The 19,539-nt window shown below is 35.5% G+C and overlaps 1 protein-coding gene across 1 annotated transcript; it reads right to left on the bottom strand.

Moving 5' to 3' along the window:
* Window positions 1-9,891: 9,891 nt before the first annotated feature.
* HSPA13 (heat shock protein family A (Hsp70) member 13) lies at window positions 9,892-19,006 on the bottom strand. Its single transcript, XM_069472449.1, has 5 exons — window positions 18,982-19,006; window positions 17,106-17,446; window positions 14,590-14,803; window positions 12,719-12,886; window positions 9,892-11,161 (listed from the first exon to the last, which is right to left on the bottom strand). The coding sequence occupies exons 1-5, from the start codon at window positions 19,004-19,006 to the stop codon at window positions 10,494-10,496; spliced, it is 1,416 nt and encodes a 471-aa protein (XP_069328550.1). The 3' UTR covers window positions 9,892-10,493.
* Window positions 19,007-19,539: the final 533 nt, after the last annotated feature.

Below are 19,539 nucleotides of genomic sequence, written 5' to 3'. Positions count from 1 at the left end.
TTGCATCTTGATTATGCCGAATTAAAAAAACTATAGTGCATTAGTATTTTAAAAAACAATGATGATGAGAAATACACAAACGTAGACCGCTGGCACACACATACCAATAAGCAGCATAGTTTCTAACCATCCTGGGCTATACCCAGTCTTCTGTCCTACATTCATGCCTGCCTTCTCTGCATTGCCCAAAGTGCTAAATGCCACTTTTCCCCTAAGTCTCTGACTTCATTCAGGAGTCACCTCCTCAATGAAGTGTCCCCTGATCGTCCTCTCTGCATTTCAGTCTGATCTAGATGCCCCTTTTCTGTGTTCTCATGAGCCCCAGGTGCATACCTTTATCTTGGCTGGGACCATACTGTATTTTAATTCTTCAATGTCTGTCTCCTCCAAGATAAAGGTCTCTGAAGACAAGGTCCCAGTTTTAATCACCTTTGTATGTCAGGTTCCTAGCATAGTGCCTTTTACATAAATTAAACCCAACATATGTTTGTAGAATAAACAACTAAACATTTTAGAGCAATGTGATGTAAGTACTTATTTATTTATATATAAATATAAATGTACAGTTTATGAAATGGAGGAATCACATAAGAAATAAGTTATTCATCTGCTCTTTGGAAAGAGTAATTATATATTAACAGAATTTTATGATCTACTTTATTGAAAAATAATGTTTTATAATATTTTTACTATTTGCCTTTTAGCAAAAAAATACATTTTCTTTGGAATATCATTGTTTGGTTGAATCAACCTCAGTGAGATATGTATCAGATTGTATATATTCATGAGATTATTGATTTGGAGTGCTAATATTTTGAAAGGCTTTTTCATTTAGTAGTCTTATGTAATAGAAGCAACATTATGTCCCTGTACTGCCCTTCAAATTTAAACTGTTTAAATTTTAGTAGTATTTTTCTTTGAAGATAATTTTAATAAAATATTTAAGCATGTTCTTTAAGGCCCATCAATCATTTCTTTCATCCTCCTTTTCTCTTCCCTACTCAATCTTGTACAATCTTGCTTCATTTCCTAAGGGTATTTATGAAAAGTTGCCTTACTATAAAAACATTTATTATGAAAGTCTCCTCCCTTTAAAGTGTAAGCTACTTGAAATGTTGTACTGTCTTTACAATTCCTGAAGTGCTTTATAAACATTGAATAAGTATCTGTTAAATTCCATTAAGAAAAGGATCAAGATATTTCATTAACGTCAATTAAAAGATGTTTTAGCTCTCTACTCCTATAATTTCAGTAAGTCAGAGAAGCTGCATAATTATAAAATCCAATGGGAAATCAACTGTAGCTGGGATAAACTGTGGTATATTCATATAATGGAATTCTATACAGCCATGAGAATGAACGTACAATAGCTATAGGCAGGCAATATACTGAGTCTCACAAACATAATGTGGAGGGATAGGAGCCAGCCACAGAAGAATATTGTTATATGAGTCTATGATTCTACTTATATAAACATTTTTTCTAAAAAAAAGAAAAACTAATTTATAATATTAGAAATTGGAATACAGGTTATCCTTGGTAGAGAGGGGGTAATGATAGAAAGTGTGCATAAGGTGGGCTTCTAGGAAAACAGTTATGTTCTTTTCCTTGATCTGAATCTGAGTATTGGTTCACTTTGTGAAAATTCATCAAGCTGGCCGGGCACGGTGGCTCACGCCTGCAATCCTAGCACTTTGGGAGGCTGAGGCGGGCCGATAGTTTGAGCTCAGGGGTTCGAGACCAGCCTGAGCAAGAGCGAGACCCCATCTCTACTAAAAAAAAAAAAAAAATAGAAAGAAATTAGCTGGACAACTAAAAACATATAGAAAATATTAGCCGGGCATAGTGGCACATGCCTGTGATCCCAGCTACTTGGGAGGCTGAGGCAGGAGGATTGCTTGAGCCCAGGAGTTTGAGGTTGCTGTGAGCTAGGCTGATGCCACGGCACTCTAGCCCAGGCAACAGAGTGAGACTCTGTCTCAAAAAAAAAAAAAGAAAGAAAAGAAAATTCATCAAGCTTCATACTTAAGATATGTGCAGTTTTCTGCATATATGTATATGTGGATACATATCTTTATAATTATTATCATATACGCTACATAGAGTAAAAAGAAAGCAAAAACATGAAAATGACAATCAAATTATTCAAAGATAATTTTATTGTTTTAAGAAATTAATATTTCATTCTTAATTAGGTACATCAAGCTTGTTCAATCACTGAAGTATGCTAGGAAAAAAGTATATGGTACTCAAAATATCTGGATTACAGAGAGGTAGCACATTTGTATTTTAAAATGCTTATTCCATGATTGAAAGATTTGTTTAGATACTGTAACTTCAAAATGGATTAAGAATAAAATAATTTCAACATGCAAAATATTTACCTTAGCTGATAGAAGAAAAATTCTAAACAACATTAAGTTGCTTTCTTTGAGGATAATGAGAATATTTATGATGAAAAGCCCACAATGTGCAAGGCATTTGGAACATTTGTCACTTTCAATCCTCCATTCTGTTTTATCACAAATTACATTAACATTCCAAGAGGAGTTTGTCCAGTGAGACGTAGAATCCAGGTCCATGTGACTACGAAAGTGATGATGCTCTTTCCAGTTCCCTACCAAGATGACTCATTCCTAGAAGAGTCCCTTAAAAAGAGTGTATAGTTCGAGAATAGTTCAAGATCCTTAAAAAGAAGGATTTTAAGAAGTAACTCTGTAGGTATAGTAAGTAAAATGAAAGCTTGTGGTGGGAGTGGGGTTCACTCCTCTTTAAATACGGTATTAGTTTGAACCATATGAAATAGTCATTTTTGTAGATCAAAAAATGGTTGAATAATAGCAATTTCATATACTTATGAATGCAGCCTGGATACAAACTTGGTGTTAAGAAGATTTAATATTATATTTTAATATGCATATAAGTAATAAATAGTTCTACCTGATCTAAAAGATCTTTCTTTTTAAAAATTTTTTAAAAACTAGAATAGGACAGTATTATGGTAGTTAAGAGTTCAGCATCCCGAGACAGGATGCCTATGTTAAATCCCAAGTCAACCACCTATGAGTTGTATAAACTGGGGAAAGTTAACTTACTTTCCTGTGCTTATTTGAGAGTGATAATTCTATCTACCTTGTAAGATTGTTTTGAAAATTAAATCATATAATTCACATTATCACTTAGGATAGTGTCTGGTATATAGAAAACATTCAATAACATGTTAGCTATTATCTAAATATCAACAGTCATTGTTCCTTATAATTATAGTTTTATATTTACAAAATCACATCACAGGATACACTATTAAGTAAATAAAAAAGGGCAAAATGTTTACGAAAGTCTAATCTGTGCGCAGCAACGTTGGGATAACTGGAGATTAAAATAAGACACAATTCTTGATTATACACAGTATGATCTTGGTGAGATCAAGCAAAGGTAAGGGAGGCAGCAGTTAGGTCAGCTCTCCTTCAAGTTCCTTCTAGCTCCCCTTTTGGTCCCAATTTTCTAGATGCAAGTGCACCATTTGTAAGGTACAAGAAGTCAGGACTTCTAGCTGTATTGTGAGCCACATTTCTCTAAATCTTCTTACGTAAAGAAAGACTATTTGGTGGTTCATAATGGCTGCTATGCTGTTGGGTTAATGAGGCCACAGTAATGGGTCCAAACCATACAAAGGCTGACTGGCTTCTCTTGATGATTACTACCTAGAAGACAAGGGCTGCTTGCTTGTTATTTAGAGAATGACTAGTCTGAGCTTAGTTATCATTACTGCCCAAAGACAGTAACCTTTCATCTATCTCAGGAATGCTGCACAAAAAGTGAAATAAAAAGGAACAGGCATGCTAGTGAGATGTAAAATAGATCATAAATTGAAAAGTATTTATGACAAATTTGCTCCAGACATTGAGAAGGAAAATGACACATATGCATTTTTTTGTGTGACCAGGAAAGTAACACAGGATCAATTTTTGAATTCATGTTTATAAAACTCAGGTCATTGTTAATGCACTTGTGTATTGGTTTATGGCCATTTTTTAATTCTCATCTACAGAGTAGAAAATATAATGTGGTGATCAGAGAGGAAGACTAAGATGAATGATTTTAGAACACAAGACAGTGGAGTACAATAGGAACTAGGCATAAATATTAAGACAACTTCAGTCTGCACTAATTCCCTCTGAACATCAGCTTCTGGCTTTCTGTTCTGAGCATGTGTGCAACAACTTCCAGCTATTGCAGGACAAGAACATACTACTGCTCGAGCTATGTTGCCATATCTATCTATGAATTTACAGAGTTAATGGACAAGAATTATTGCTGGCCATGATGCATAAGATCTTGAAAATTATCGTTTCATATATTTTGTCTAAGTTTTTAGTTGATACAGGAAGGAGGGAAAATCAGTTCCTTTTATTCCATCTTGGCCATAAGTGGAAGCCCAACAAAGGACAATTGGACTAAATGTTTAACCAACCATATAATAAGGGTCATAAATTCAAGAAGTACAAGGGGAAAAAGAAGGAAAGCAAATAAAGAAATGTAAACAACAAAGGGGCTTATTGTTCTTGGGTAGAAAGAAGTCCCAAAGTAGAGAGCACAAACTTGGTTGAGGTGGCTCCGTAACACCACTGGGCTGCTCTCATCTTTTTCCAACCATCCACAGAATGTCTGTTGCAAACCTATTGCTTTCTGTCCAGCATCACGTCTGCATTCCAAGAAAGAGAGTAACAAAAGATGAGAAACAAGATGTTTGTAGAATCCAAATGTGTAAGTTAAAAAGAAAAGAAAAAAAGCCTGGGTTTCTATTAATAGCTAGTGATTTATGCTTGTATCTTATTGGCCAGAATTACATCACATGGCCATCTCTAGCTGGAAGGGAAGCTGGAAAATATAGAAATATAGTTTTTGAAGTAGGGAATATTACTGCTCCAAATACAAGTGAGTTCTGGAAGTAAGAATGAATAGGATATCTTGTGATACCATTTAGTAGTAGTCTGATACAACTACTCAAAGTATTTTTCAACCATGTCAAAATTATCTTAGTTTAGCAACTTGGGGGACAGAAGAAGGGTAATGATTAGAAATAACAATTGAAACCCAATTGCCAGTTTCCAATAGTCCGTGTTAGAAAATTTAAGATCAACAGATGAACTCTTAACAGGAGAAATGTGTGTGTTTATCAGATAAACTTTATATACATGTAATAAATTATAGAGTTACAAGTATTTTACCAACTGAAATATTTTAGGACTTTTAGGTAAGCCAAATAATAGTTAATTCAATGAGGTCTAAAACAAACTGTATTTATTCCTGCTTTAACATTCAAATAACTTAATGTGAAGCAAACTGCTTATTAATTCTTCTAAGTAAATGCTTTATCAATACAAATTTATTTTTTTTTTCAAATTTCATCAGGGGAACTCTCAATAACTTGCAGAAACTTTAGACCCACGGGATTAGACTCTTCAGGATATTAGAGAATGTAAACTATTTTGTTGTGACTTTTTTTATAATCCCACATAAAATTGGCAGTCACTGAACTTCTTTGTTCATTTCGCTATCTACTATATCTTTTGATAATATTTGTCACTGTCTATGTGCTAGGCACTAACAAAAACCTATTGAAATATGTATTGTTATCTCCATTTTGTATTTAAGAAATTGTAAATTCTAAATTTAAGAATTTTACAAATTTTAAATCTGCCTGTCAAAAATGGAAGGATTAAATAGCAGTAAATCTTTAATTTTAACATTATTTGGTAAATAAGAGGTCTTGCATGGATACTATCCAGCAGTTTAGTAAATGAACAAAAAAGACATTACAAGATTGTATTATGTGGCCGGGCGCGGTGGCTCACGCCTATAATCCTAGCACTCTGGGAGGCCGAGGTGGGCGGATCGTTTGAGCTCAGGAGTTCGAGACCAGCCTGAGCAAGAGCGAGACCCCATCTCTACTAAAAATAGAAAGAAATTATATAGACAGCTAAATATATATATAGAAAAAAACTAGCCGGGCATGGTGGTGCATGCCTGTAGTCCCAGCTACTCGGGAGGCTGAGGCAGGAGGATTGCTTGAGCCCAGGAGTTTGAGGTTGCTGTGAGCTAGGCTGACGCCACGGCACTCACTCTAGCCTGGGCAACAGAGTGAGACTCTGTCTCAAAAAAAAAAAAATAATAAAATAAAAAAAATAAATAAAATAAAAGATTGTATTATGTGATGGATGAGGCAGCACGACATTGAGATTAAGAGCATAGACTGGATTTGAACCCTAACTCTGCCACTTACCAGCCGTATAATCCTTGGAAAATTACCTAACACATTCAAATTAACATGTTAATTTCTCCATTTGAAAATGGGGATAATAATACCTACTCATATATTTGCTGGGAGAACACTAAATTGGTTAGTATTAGTAAAACATTTAGGGCAGTGCCTGGTACATAGTAAGAACTCCATTACCTACCACTGTGTAACAAATGAGTCCTAATTTTAGTACTTTAAAACAACAAAAATGAATGCTCTCACATTTCCATGGGCGAGGAATCTGGAAGTCACTTAGCTGATGAATGGTTCTGGCTTAAGGTCTCTCATGAGGTGGTATTCAAATTGTCAACTGTGGCCGCCTCATCTAAAGCCTTGACTAGGGCTGGGGGGTTCATTTCAAGGCAGCTCTGTCACATATCTGGGAGTTGGGGCTTTGCTGTCAGCAGGGGTGCCTGTTTGCCTCCATGTCACCTCTCCTCTTCTAGGGACCTTTTTCTTCACCTGTATTTCCCAGCTGTTGCGGTCCGATTACAGAACGGGGGATGAACACATAAACATACATACAGACACACAAAAAAACATGCAGACACACGAAGACGGTAAAGACTGCAGTACAGTAAAGCACCAGTCACTTTATTTTTATACTTCTTTTGTCCAGCCCTGAGGGGACATGTTCCATTTCTTATGGAAATTGCTCAAGGGAAGGCAAACGTTTGCATCTTAACCTTTGACCTCATTACCCACGTGCAGGATGGGCTGTGTCCGGACCCATTGACCTTTGGACCCAAGAAGCACGTCCAGCTTCCCTGACTCTGAGCTCAAGCCAATTCTTGCTCAGGGACAATCCCTACACCAGCATTAATAGCCTGGTCTTCTTTATGTGGCAGCTGGGCTCCAAGAGAGGGAGCCAGCAAGCAAGAGGGCACATGCAAGACAGAAGCTTGTCTTTTCTAAACTGAACTTTAGAAGTGATATCCCAGCACTTATGCCATATTCTCTTCATTAGCAGTGAGTCATTAAATCTTGCCCAAATTCAAGAGGATTACACAAGGAAGTGAATACCATGAGGGAGGGATCATTGAGAGCCACATTAGAAGCTGCCTACCTTAAGAAGGAACTGTGTATTTGTTAAATAAAATAAATATGAAAGTGTCACTGTATTTCCTCATATATTTGAGTATTTGTGCAAGGGGGTCAAGTCCACCATCTTTATCTAAGGGTTCACCTTAAAAGACTATGCTAATAAAATATTTCTTTAAAAAACAAAAACAATTATATTGAGTTTTTTTGGTCCAAAAACTAATACTTTATTAGAAAAGTATAAAGTATTTATCATCCACTAAAGGATTACATTAGCCTGGTATGCAGGATTATTTATTAAACTAGCTAGATTTAGCTTAGTTTAGTTTAGCTCTTGGTTCCATTATGGTCAGAAGCCATGAAATGGGATTCAGAATTCTGGAGATAGTGTTCACATCATATAATAACTAACTCTTCCAAATTAGGAAAGTAAGTGGAAAGTATATAAGCAATCCCAGAGACTGGATGCAGGGAAATGTACACTTCTGGAACTAGGCTATAGCTACTGAGGTCAAGTGCCATAAGCATCAAATTAGCTTTATCGTTTCTTTCTTATTTATATACCTTAAAAGTGTACTCCAGCCTAGTCCTGAATGGAAAACAAAGTACACAGTTTAAAAAACAAACTGCAAAATGGTTATTTATTTACACTAAACCATGAATTACCTGTATACACACACATTTAAGAGGCACAATTCTTTATGCAGAATACCTGTAATATTTAGTCCACACAGTTACACACAGTAGTTATCTGTTAAGTCAGTGGTTTGAGTGGCAACAGTACATCAAAACATTCCTAATACAAAATAAATTACTTGTTTACATGTTCTAATCACACAAGACACTTAATATTTTAAAAGTTATGTACTTCAAAAAACACTAGCTAAATGTACAACTAAAGTATACTGTTTGCCTTATGAAAAATGACTTCAGATTGTTATTCATAAATGATCCCTTTTAGGATGCATTCTTATCTTTTAAATAAATGAACTACATTGATTTCAAGACTATATACAGCCCCCTAAACATGATTGAAAACAGACATTCCTTCATTTTGTTAAAGGTGTAACTATACTAGAGAACACACAAAACTATTGCCCCCAAATTCCAACACTGCCATTCTATCTCTCAGATAGAGTCAAATTATTTAAATTCCAGTATGAGAATTAGTTTAGTATGAGATTAGCTGCCTGCCTGTTTTGTAAATTGTTTCCTTTAAAAATAGTTAACAGATTACTAGGTTGTCTTGAATTATCGCAAATATTTGAGAAATTCAAGCTTTTTAAAAAAAAATTTTAAATGGTTTAGGTTAAAGCTGATACTATATGTAGAGATAAATCGAACACTTTTCTCTTAAAGACCTTCATGAAAAGAATTTTTCAGTGTTAAAGTCTATTAAAGATTTATATAAAGTCCAAGAGAGCACTTGGAATATTTTCATACTGCAGTGAAGGATTCTTCTTTGGCATTTCTTCATTAGTTCTAAAATAAAACGTAACAATGCACATTTTATATTTTTCTATTTACCTACTACACACATTTTCTCTACACAAAAGTATTTGATTGAAATTTTTGTGTTAACAGCAATTTCACTGGTAAGAAACATTTTTTCAACCAAAAAATATTAACATTCAGATTTTTTGCTGAGAAGCTGAAAAGTTTTGATGGTGTTAAAATAAATTTGCTTAGTGATCCTCTTTTCAGTGATTGGAAATTCAACATCCTTTAAATTCAACAATGGATAAAACAAACACCCTTTTTATTAACAAAAATGTTGATCGGGATAAAATTTTTGAATAATAATATGAAGCATTCTTCTATTAAGGAAAAAATATGTATAAATATATTTTCAAATAAAATGAGTATCATAGAAATCGAGCTGCTATATTTTCTTCCTTGGTCCCTGTGGCTTTTAAGGAAATAAACAAACAAACAAAACAAAACAAAACATACAACTCAAATGTTGATTTATGGAAACCATCTCACAGTGCCTTCCCCACATTACTTCTAGCATTCACAAACGTTTTATTCTCATTGCATACTAACCTGATGGCTGAAAATAGTCCAAGTGTAACTATTTAAAAATAATAGAAAATAATAATAGGGTTTTTACAATTGAACACATTTTCCTTATTTAAAATTAAATATGAGAAAAAATTTTAGTGAAACTGAATCAAACACCATTTGATAGCTCAAATGCATGCTATAAGTCCCTAGGGCTTACTGAAAATATAAACAAAGAAAACAAAAATGTAAAACCAATACAGTAGGTAATGAATGCTGTTTAGCAATGTCTGAAAAGGTCTTGGATAACAACAAATGAGATAGTAATGATGGCTTTGTCACATTAAACATTTTAAAAATGCAATTAATAATTTCCTATGTGTTCTAACCAACAAAATCATAGCAATCTACAGAATGATACATAAGAGATGAAGGAATTAGAATATAAATTAGGTATTTCTACTATCTGGTATTAAAACATTTAAATAAACCTGTACCTGTTTTAGAAAGAAAATAAATTGATTTATTAAATACATAAAAAAACCTAGACAATGCAGATTATGAGAATATGACACATAACAGGATACTGAATTTGTGAAGGTAAAATTTGTCAGATAATGTGGCAGTTATTGAACATTATGTATGCAGCTTATATTAATAATACGGCTATCTCCCAGCCAATGTAAATACTTGACACCAATACTGTACTTCAAGTAGAATTCAAACTAATAGTTACATGTGATAACCAAGTAAGGAAATTACCAGCTCCTGCTAATACAATTTAGTAAGAACTGGGAATCTTTTAATTGGCACTATTTAATGTTTACAGAATATGTTAAGCGCCTGTGGTTATCTACTTCCAGAATCTAGGAAATATAGTCACTTATACTCTTATAAGAGAGTTTTACCTCAATTCTTTCATTTTAGAAGTATTTGTTGGAATGGGATCTCTCCAAAATCAAACAGGATCAATCTGGTTACATATAATCCTAAAATAAAATGCTACGTAAAATTTTCCTATATCTAAATGTAGGTAAATCTGTGAGATATTTTAGATAGAGACTTTCTTTTTTGGAGGAAGTAGTCTGACAAAGGGGAAAAGATCATCAGACAAGATCACAAATTATCATCATTCCTCCAGAATTCAGTTGAAGTTGGTTTTTTGTAAATGCTTATTGGGAATTTCTAAAGCACTAACTTGGAGAGGCCAAGAGCCTCCATCAATCCCTGCTTGGATAGCCACTCCCGTTACCACTGCTAGGTCAGGGTCTACAGATGTGTTGGGATCCTTTCCAAAGAACTCTTGAATGACTTGGCGGATTCGAGGAATACGAGTAGAGCCCCCAACTAAAACCACCTCATCAATCTCAGTCTTTTCCAGATGGCCTTCTTTTAATACTTGCTGAATGGGGACGAGTATCTTCTGGAAGAGATCTTCATTAAGGGTATCAAAGAGCTTCCGTGATATTTCTGTTTCAAATAAAACCTGACTTTCTCCACTTGTCTTTTCAATAAGGCCAGGTCCAAACCCACTGTTCACATGGTGGCCATCTGCTGGGGAAAGTCTGTCTTTTGGCAGTTCAGGATCACTACTCTGAGGTTCCTTCCTGTCCTTTTCCTCCACTGTTAGTAATACTGATAACTTAGCAGACTGATGAAGAGTCAGATTTAATTTGACCATTTCCACAGCTTGTCTCAATCTGTGGATTTCCTCTTTCCTAGAGGGAACGAAGCCATACGCTTGATAGATCTGTTTATACAAGTACTGAAGCAATCTTTGATTGAAGTCCTGTCCTCCAAGTTTATTGTTTCCTAAACAACAACAAAAAAAAGTTTATATTGTATTTATGCATATATATGTGTGCATATATAAATACACGTGTGATGTAGGCATAAAATTTATATTCTGGGAATAACAAATCCCTTCTTTAATGTATTATTAAGATTTTAGGGAGCAGGCATGCTATTTCATGCCAGTCATCCCAGCACTTTGGGAAGCCGAGACAGGAGGATTGCTTGAGCCAGGAGTTCAAGACCAGTCTGGGAAACAGAGCAAGATCCTATCTCTAAAAAATTTTAAAAATCAGCCAGGTATGGTGGTATGTCCCTATAGTCCTATCTATTCAGGAGGGTGAGGCAGGAATACTGCTTGAGCCCAAGAGTTTGAGGTTGCAGTGAGCTCTGATTGTGCCACTGTACTTCAGCCTGGGTGAAAGAGTGAGACCCTATCTTAAAAAAAGGAGAAAAAAGATTTTATATAAAGATGGATTAAAAATAACTGGGTTAAAATAATTTTAAACCAAATATATACTATTAAACAGTGCACACATCATGGTTAAAATTTTTAAATGATATAAAAAGAAGTATCTCTTAATGATATAAAATAATTTTGCAGAAAATAGAGATTGGGAACACAGATTTGTCCTGTAAATAGCTATTTAAAAATACTAAAAGTCATTCTCAACAGAAGAAAGTGCTTTCTATAATTAAAAAGTAGGCATTTTATCTTTTTATTCTTTCATTCTTTTGCTTGCATGATTAAGAACTGAAAAGTAGAAAAATGATTTCAGGCCACGCACAGTGCTCATGCCTATAATCCCAGCACTATGGGAGGCTGAGGTGGGAGGATCACTTGAGGCCAGGAGTTCGAGACCAGCCTGGGCAACATAGTGAGACTCCATCTCTACAAAAAATAGAAATAATTAGCTGGGCATGGTGGCACACACCTATAGTCCCAGCTACTCTGGAGGCTGAGGAAGAAGGATCATTTGAGACCAGTTTGCAGCTGCAGTGAGCTATGATCGTGCCACTGCACTCCAGTCTGGGCAAACAGAGTCAGACTCTGTCTCAAAAAAAAAAAAAAAAAAAAAAGATAAAGTAAAACAAAAATTATTTCAAAGGAAAAATATAATGTAATAAAAATCCCCAGCATTTAGCTTGGTTTAAAAGTGTCTGAATAAGAGAAAGCAAAATGCAGAGGTTAAGACACACTATAACTTACATCTCAACTTTTCAAACAGGTTTAATTCTTTAACCTAAGACAAAAATCTTTAAAAAAGATTTAGAATGCAAAGCCTATCATTTCCTAGGGAACACTAAAATTAGAGTTTCTAAAGACATCCACTTTATAAAACATAGTATCAAAGGAAATACATTGATCACTGTTCATTTTAAAGCTGTTTTTCTTCTCTCTGTTCCCTTCCTTCACCATCACCATGAAAAGTCCTATGGGCTCAGTGAGCTGTAACTGGCAATCCATTTATTTGACTTATAGGATGCCCAATTCTAGAAAAAAAATGTCCTACATATTAAATATGTTAAGGAAAGCACTGCCTGAACCTCTTTAAACTCTCCTTGAATTTTTCTTACCAGACATTGCTCGGGTTAGAAACATTCCTCCTTGTTTATTTAGTAATGACACATCTAGAGTTCCTCCGCCCAAGTCTATCACCAAGACGTAGAAGACATCAGCCTTGTGGAGACCATAGGCCATAGCTGCCGCTGTGGGTTCATTTATTACTCTCAAGATCTTCAATCCTGCAAGATTGGTTGAAGGGAAGAACAACTCTTGAGAGGATGCTATGAAGAAATTCCTTCCCACTCAACCTCATAGTGTGTTTGTGTCTTCTATGACATGAACTCCACTGTAATAATGGGAGCAGTCACAAACCCAATAGAAATATGAAATAGAAATAATAAATATAGGTTCTTCTAAACAGTATCATTAAAATTATTATGAAAGAAGATAAAAACATAAAGAAATAAAAGCCCAGGTTCAGTGGAATAAGTTACTTTGTTCTTTATTAATTAATACTTAATTTTTAATGAATCTCTCTGCCTTTTCTAATATTCATATTCTACCTGAGAATATATGAGCAATAAAACTTTAATCATTATATGCTATAAACTAATGAGATAAGCTTATCCTGTAAAGGCAAAATATCAGGTTTCCTGGAATAAAATTCATGCTTTAACCTAACTGCCATACTTAGTGAGTGGTCTGGGAAATAATATGCCATTATGTATCAGGAGCCATAACAACATTCAAATTCTAGAGAATTCTTCCAAAGATCATAACACCCTTCCCTTTAGCTCTCTGACTTTATCATTCGCTCTACTCTGGCCAGACTGGCCAACTTCCTATCCTCTTACGCACCAGCAAATTCCCGTTTTATGGCTGTTGCACTGGCCATTTCCTCGTCCTGCAACCTACTTTCTCCATCTGTCCACATGGCTAACTACCTTACTTTCTTCAAATATGCTTAAATGTCACTTTCTCAATGAGGCCTACCTGATCACCTTATTTAAAACCTACAACCCCCAAGCCCCTGACCACCACCGGCAATCCTGATCCCTTACCATGTTCTCCTGTATCACAGCATGTTACTTTCTGATATATCCTGTACCAGTGGTGCTCAAGGAGGAGTGATTTTACCTTCAGGAGAAGTCTGGCAATATATGGAGATATCTTTGATTGTCACCATCACTACTTGGTTATGGAGGGTGCTGCTAGGACTTAGTGAGTAGAGGCTAGGGAATGCTCCTAAATATTCTGTAGGGCACAGGACAGTCCCCCACAACCAAGAATTATCCAGCCCAAAATATCAGTATTACTGAGGGTGAAAAATCCTGTATTAAACTTTTCTGCTTACTCTATGTTTCCCTCCAGTAGAACACAAGGTCCACGAGAATAAAGATTATTCATTTTATTTACCAAGGCACTCAATATTTGTTGAATGGGGCTAAATGAATTCTCTTCCACCTCTAATTTTTTCTTTTAAAACGTTACATTATCTACCTTACTATAAAAGAAAGCTTAGAAGAAAAACACCTCACTGTTAATATGTGTCCATGTTTTCTCTCAGCCTTTGCTATGTACCTATCTGACTGGCTTATATTATATACACATTTTACATTGTGCTACAGAGCTTGCATAATTATCATTTATAAAACTATATAAAAATCAATCTAATTTACCTACCACATTGTTTGTTTATGTGCCTGTAGTTAGGTGGTCTAGACAGTAATAAACCTTACTACAGAAGATTTTCAACCTCACAATTTTTTTTTAATTCAATATATTATGGGGTATAAACATTTTGGTTAGATGAAATGCGTTTGCCTCACCCAAGCCAGGGCTATAAGCATATCCTTCCCCCATACAGTGTGCCCCGTTTCCATTAGCTGTTCAACCTAACAAAATTTTGAGAAAAATGCAAGTTAGGCAAGGGAGCTGTTACCTGCAAGGTGAGCAGCTTTAATTGTTGAATTTCTCTGTTTTAGATCAAATTCTGCTGGTACGGAAATGACAGCATTGGCAACTGGCATTCCAAGATACTCCTCTGCCATTTCCTTTAGCTTCAACAACAGGCGAGAGCCAACATATTCCGGGGAAACAGTGATGGTCTCATTACTTGTCACAGAAAACTCAACCATTCCATTTTTGTTTAGAACCTGTAAATAGGATTTGAAAAAAAAAAAGTGTAAAAGTTTGTATCTATATACATATATACATACTAGGCTTATTCAATAAAAGTTTACATTTACCTTTATAAAATTAAATTTATTTGTAATCTATCCAGTACATTCACCAAGATTAGAATTTATTAAATGTTACACTTTGAAATCTATAAAATGAATCCACACTACTGCTTTCAATAACAGCAGAACGAAATTCATCACTAAGCACATAACTAGAACAGAGAAGATTCTCAATATCATTTGTTGAATGAAAGAATGAATGAAAAAAATAAGAAATAACAGTTGTTCAATCATGTATGTAACTCAGGATCTTTTCTCTTTTTCCAATTTACTTGTTTCTAAAAGTAACAGATAATTAAAAGAATTTTCTAATACATATTAACAAGAATAATTTTAGTACTTCATTATGTTCTTATCTAAGACTCAAATATCATTTACATTCTCATTTCCATGAAAACATGTATTGTGCATTAGCTCATTATCCCTGATAATGTGTGTATACATTTTAAAAAACTAGATTAACTTTTAAACATACTATCCTAGTTTTACCAACAGATTGCATTAATGTCAATATTAAAGAGAATTAATCTGTTCTCTGAAATTATAAGAATGTTTCCCCATTCTAGACCTCTTAATTAGGTTTCAATCAAAAAAATCTGGTCTTTCAAAAAGTATTTCACCAGTATGGAAAAAATATAAATGAGTTATATAGACACTACTAAAATGAGGAACAAACACACCAGAACCATCACAACCCACATGAAACAGAAACAACGACAAAAAAATCAGATGAAATATAAACAATAAAAAAAAATCAGATCACTTAGAAATGTAAAACAAAATAGCTTTTGGATCAATAAGTAATGTACCCAAAGCTGTAATTTAGAGAAAATGTATAGCAAGAGATGATTTTATCATTACATAGAGATTGGAAATCAGTAAAGAATCCCAAGAAAAAAGCTTAAAAAAGAACAAAGTAATAAACCTAAGAAACACAGGGAGCAAATTTCTTTCTCCTTTGAAAACTGATAAAAATTTGAGAATTTTTACAAATAGGGTCATTCAATAAGCAGCACTGATATAACTGTCTATTTTTAAACTAATTCATTTAGAATCCCACTTCATACCTTACAAGAAAAACCCTACATGGAAAAAAGGTCTAAATGTATAAAAGAAAAAAAAAAAGTAAAACCGAAGCCAACAAATACTTCCATAAAAGGATCAGAGAAAAAACAACAGCAAGTGTATAGGATGGGAAAGGTCACAGTAAGCACAGTAAGATTCTAAAACCAATTTAAAAAAATTATTAAGAGATCATTTTATGACATAAAAATTTAAAACTTTGATAGCTCTAAAATAAAATTATATATCATCAGTTAAAAAATAGTAAGGGGAAAATAACAAAAACGTATAACAAAGGTATTTTATAGTCATTAAGGAAAAGAGAAAGACACCAAAAGAAAATTGGACGAGGAATGAAAAATGGATCACTAAAGAAAATTAAAATACTCATAAATTTCTACAAACTCTGATTTCACTAGAAATCAAAGGAATGAAAATTAATACAAGATACTGCTTTTCACTAGTCTAACTGGCAAAGGTTAAAAAACAATAACTAGCGAAGATATAGGCACAACTTGGCAACATAAATCAAAAGCCTTAAAAAACACGTACACATTTGACCTAGCAATTCTACTTCTAGAATTCAAGTTAGGAAAATTTCAGAGAAGTGTACAAAGATACGTGTATAAGGATATTCCTTGAACCTCCAACATTAGGGAAAACCAGTAAAAAAAGGTACAATGATAGAGACTAGTCAATTAATTAATGGAACAGTCATTCCAGGAGATCATTAAAGATATGATGTGAACCTATTAACTAATTGTCCATGGCATATTGTTGAGTTTCAAATAAGTCATAAAATAGCATACCTGGTATGATCTCTTTTATGTATACTAATATGTACACATATACACACAGAATGTCTATGTATCTATAGTATATGGGGCTTCATCAACCTTCCTACTACCTCGAAAGAGCTAAATAGACACTCTCAGGATGGGAGAGCAAGAACACAGTAAGACCTTAAGTTCTTGATAGCATTATGGAGTTCTGAATTAATTCACAGGGCTGCTGTGAAATTTCTTGTTATGTGAGATAATATAACTTCCATGTAGATTAAGCTAGTTGAGATAGAATGCTTTGTAATGTGAAGCCAAAGCATTAATTTAAACAATACAGTAGCATTAAAATAGATTTTAGATTAATCACTTACCTTAAATGGGTATCTACCAATTTCAGCCTCCAGCTCCTCGGGGGTAAAAATCTTGCCTATGAATCTCTTGGCATCATATATTGTGTTTTGAGGATCTGAATCTGCCAGCTCTAAGCTTTCATGTCCCACATATACATCACTGTCAGTAAAAGACACCATGCTGGGTATGCTGATATGCCCATTTTCATCTGGAATCACCTTTACTTTTCCTGTACCAGGAAAAAACACCCCAACGGAACAATAGGTGGTGCCAAGGTCAATACCAATCACTTTAGGAGTAGGCAACGGTAAATACTGTTGTGCCAAATAGCCAGCCAACAAGAGAGTCAAAACAGCTGATCCTGAAATACAGGCAAATTAAAAGATATAGCTTAACAAACTAGTACAATATTTTAAATCACTATAGTAAAGCTCCTTTAATGTCATTCTTTGAAACAAAACTAAAAACACAAATCTCAAAATGTTTTTTATAGAATAACATTTGTCTCAGACATCAAGTTTTTCATAGTGAAAATTAGTTATAATACAACTAAAAATGAAGTAATGACAAAACCCCCACAAAACTCTGTAACTATATGTTTGTGTAGTTCATTAATGGGTGAAAAAAGGAATAAAATGTAAAAATACTTTGATAATTGTGCTGATGCTGACAGGAAACACCATTTATCTGGACTAAAAGCTGGATACGATCCAATTTTATTGATCAACTGATATTTGGAACTTATGACTTTGTAAATTATCATTATCATTAATAAAAAGAAACTCATTACTGTTTACACAACAAAATTTGTTATTGTAAGGCTAAAACTCTTCATTTTTGTATTTCACCTCCTTTTCCCTTTCAAAAGGATTAAATGGGTAAATTGTATAAAATAATTTTGAAAATTGCTTAAGTATTAAACTATCACTTCATAACAGAACACAGTTAACTTTTTATGTATTTAAGTATGAACTAAGGACATGCTTCTTGTTGAGGTAATAATTAGGGGAGAAGCAGCGCACATCGCCTAATGGCAATATATCTGCAAGCTCCTTGTAGACAGGTTTAGTTTACTGTTGTATCTCCCACGCCAGGAATAGCAGATGCTCAACAAATATCAATTAAAGGAAAAAAAAAAAACCGAATAGGAACAAATGACATACAAATTGTAAACACAAGTGAAGAAAGATGCCACCAATTAATTTAGAATTAATCTTGTATTTGGTTTCAGGAGGCTGTGCTATACACCTGTGTCCACTCATGTTACATGTGACCCAAAATGTAAATTTGTAATTGTTAGCTCATCTTCATCAACACACAACTCAAAGACATGAAACCAAGTGTCGCCATACCACTTTTCTCTTGCACCTACGGACCAAATTTCAGAAGTGCTTCATCACCTTCTAGGCAGGGGAGGGTAATTCCCAGCCCCGTATGGTGGGAAGCGCATTGGGCTATACATCAAAGAGGCCTGAATCCCTCCAAATTCAGCATCCCCCGAGTATACAGCTCCAGATGCTGCCGCTGCTCTTCCCCCTTCCTCCACAAAGGGGTCCTGGAGGTGTTCATTCTTGTAGCCTTCCAAAGGCCCCAATTCACCCAGCAATTCAAAACCGAGGTTCTGTACAAAGAACGCTTCCCTAAGCCCAACGTCCCACGGATGTACGCAACTGGTCACCGTAGGCCCTACCTAGGCCTAGTTGGGCCTGGGCCCTCCTAGAGGCGGCCCCAACCCCATCCGCTCCGAATAGCCAGAAACCGCCTCTAAGTCACCTTTCCGACTCCCCTCCTGCTGCGCCAACAGAATCCACGAAGTGAGACAACCACCCCCGCCCAAGCCGCCTCCTCAGACCGCCTCGACGCCGGCGACAGTAACAGAGACCCCCGGGCACTAACCTAAGATCGTCATCTCTCCGGCCATCACAGTCCCACCGAAAAGGCTTGGGATGACTGTACCAGACGTGAGGCCCGCCCCCACGCCGCCCGGCATTCCCGCTGCCCACTGGGAAATGTAGTTCTGCTTTCTCCGATGCAGCGAGAGAAGCTACTGCTCCGACCCGAGCAAGGACTTCATCTACCACCAGGTAGCGGGGCGGAGAGTCTCCATTCAACCGCTGCCTGTGACGACCGATTCGCCCGCCCACGCACGGACTGCCGAACCAATCAGACTGAGGTGAAGAGAGCCACGGAGAAGGAATGGCGTTTATAATCAAACCTAGCTCGAGGTAAAAAGACGGTATTTCTGTAGCCCCGCCCCACCGCTTTCCATTCTGGGAAGTGTAGTTCGGGCTTGCTCTCCCCCGCGGGAGGGAATGAGAGGGAGAGTGAGAACCGTTAGTTATTGTTCTCCTGGTCAAGGCTTTAATCAGGCCCAGGGTTCGAGCCTGTGTTCTTTCGTTCTTCTTCCTTTTAGAGTGTTTCTTTGCCTGAGATCTAGATTCAAGATGGAGTCCC

Source organism: Eulemur rufifrons, chromosome 7 (genome assembly GCF_041146395.1).
Source record: "Eulemur rufifrons isolate Redbay chromosome 7, OSU_ERuf_1, whole genome shotgun sequence".
Classification (NCBI taxonomy): domain Eukaryota; kingdom Metazoa; phylum Chordata; class Mammalia; order Primates; family Lemuridae; genus Eulemur; species Eulemur rufifrons.
The sequence above is the reverse complement of the archived record's forward strand: the minus strand, read 5'-3'. Positions and strand labels throughout refer to the sequence as shown.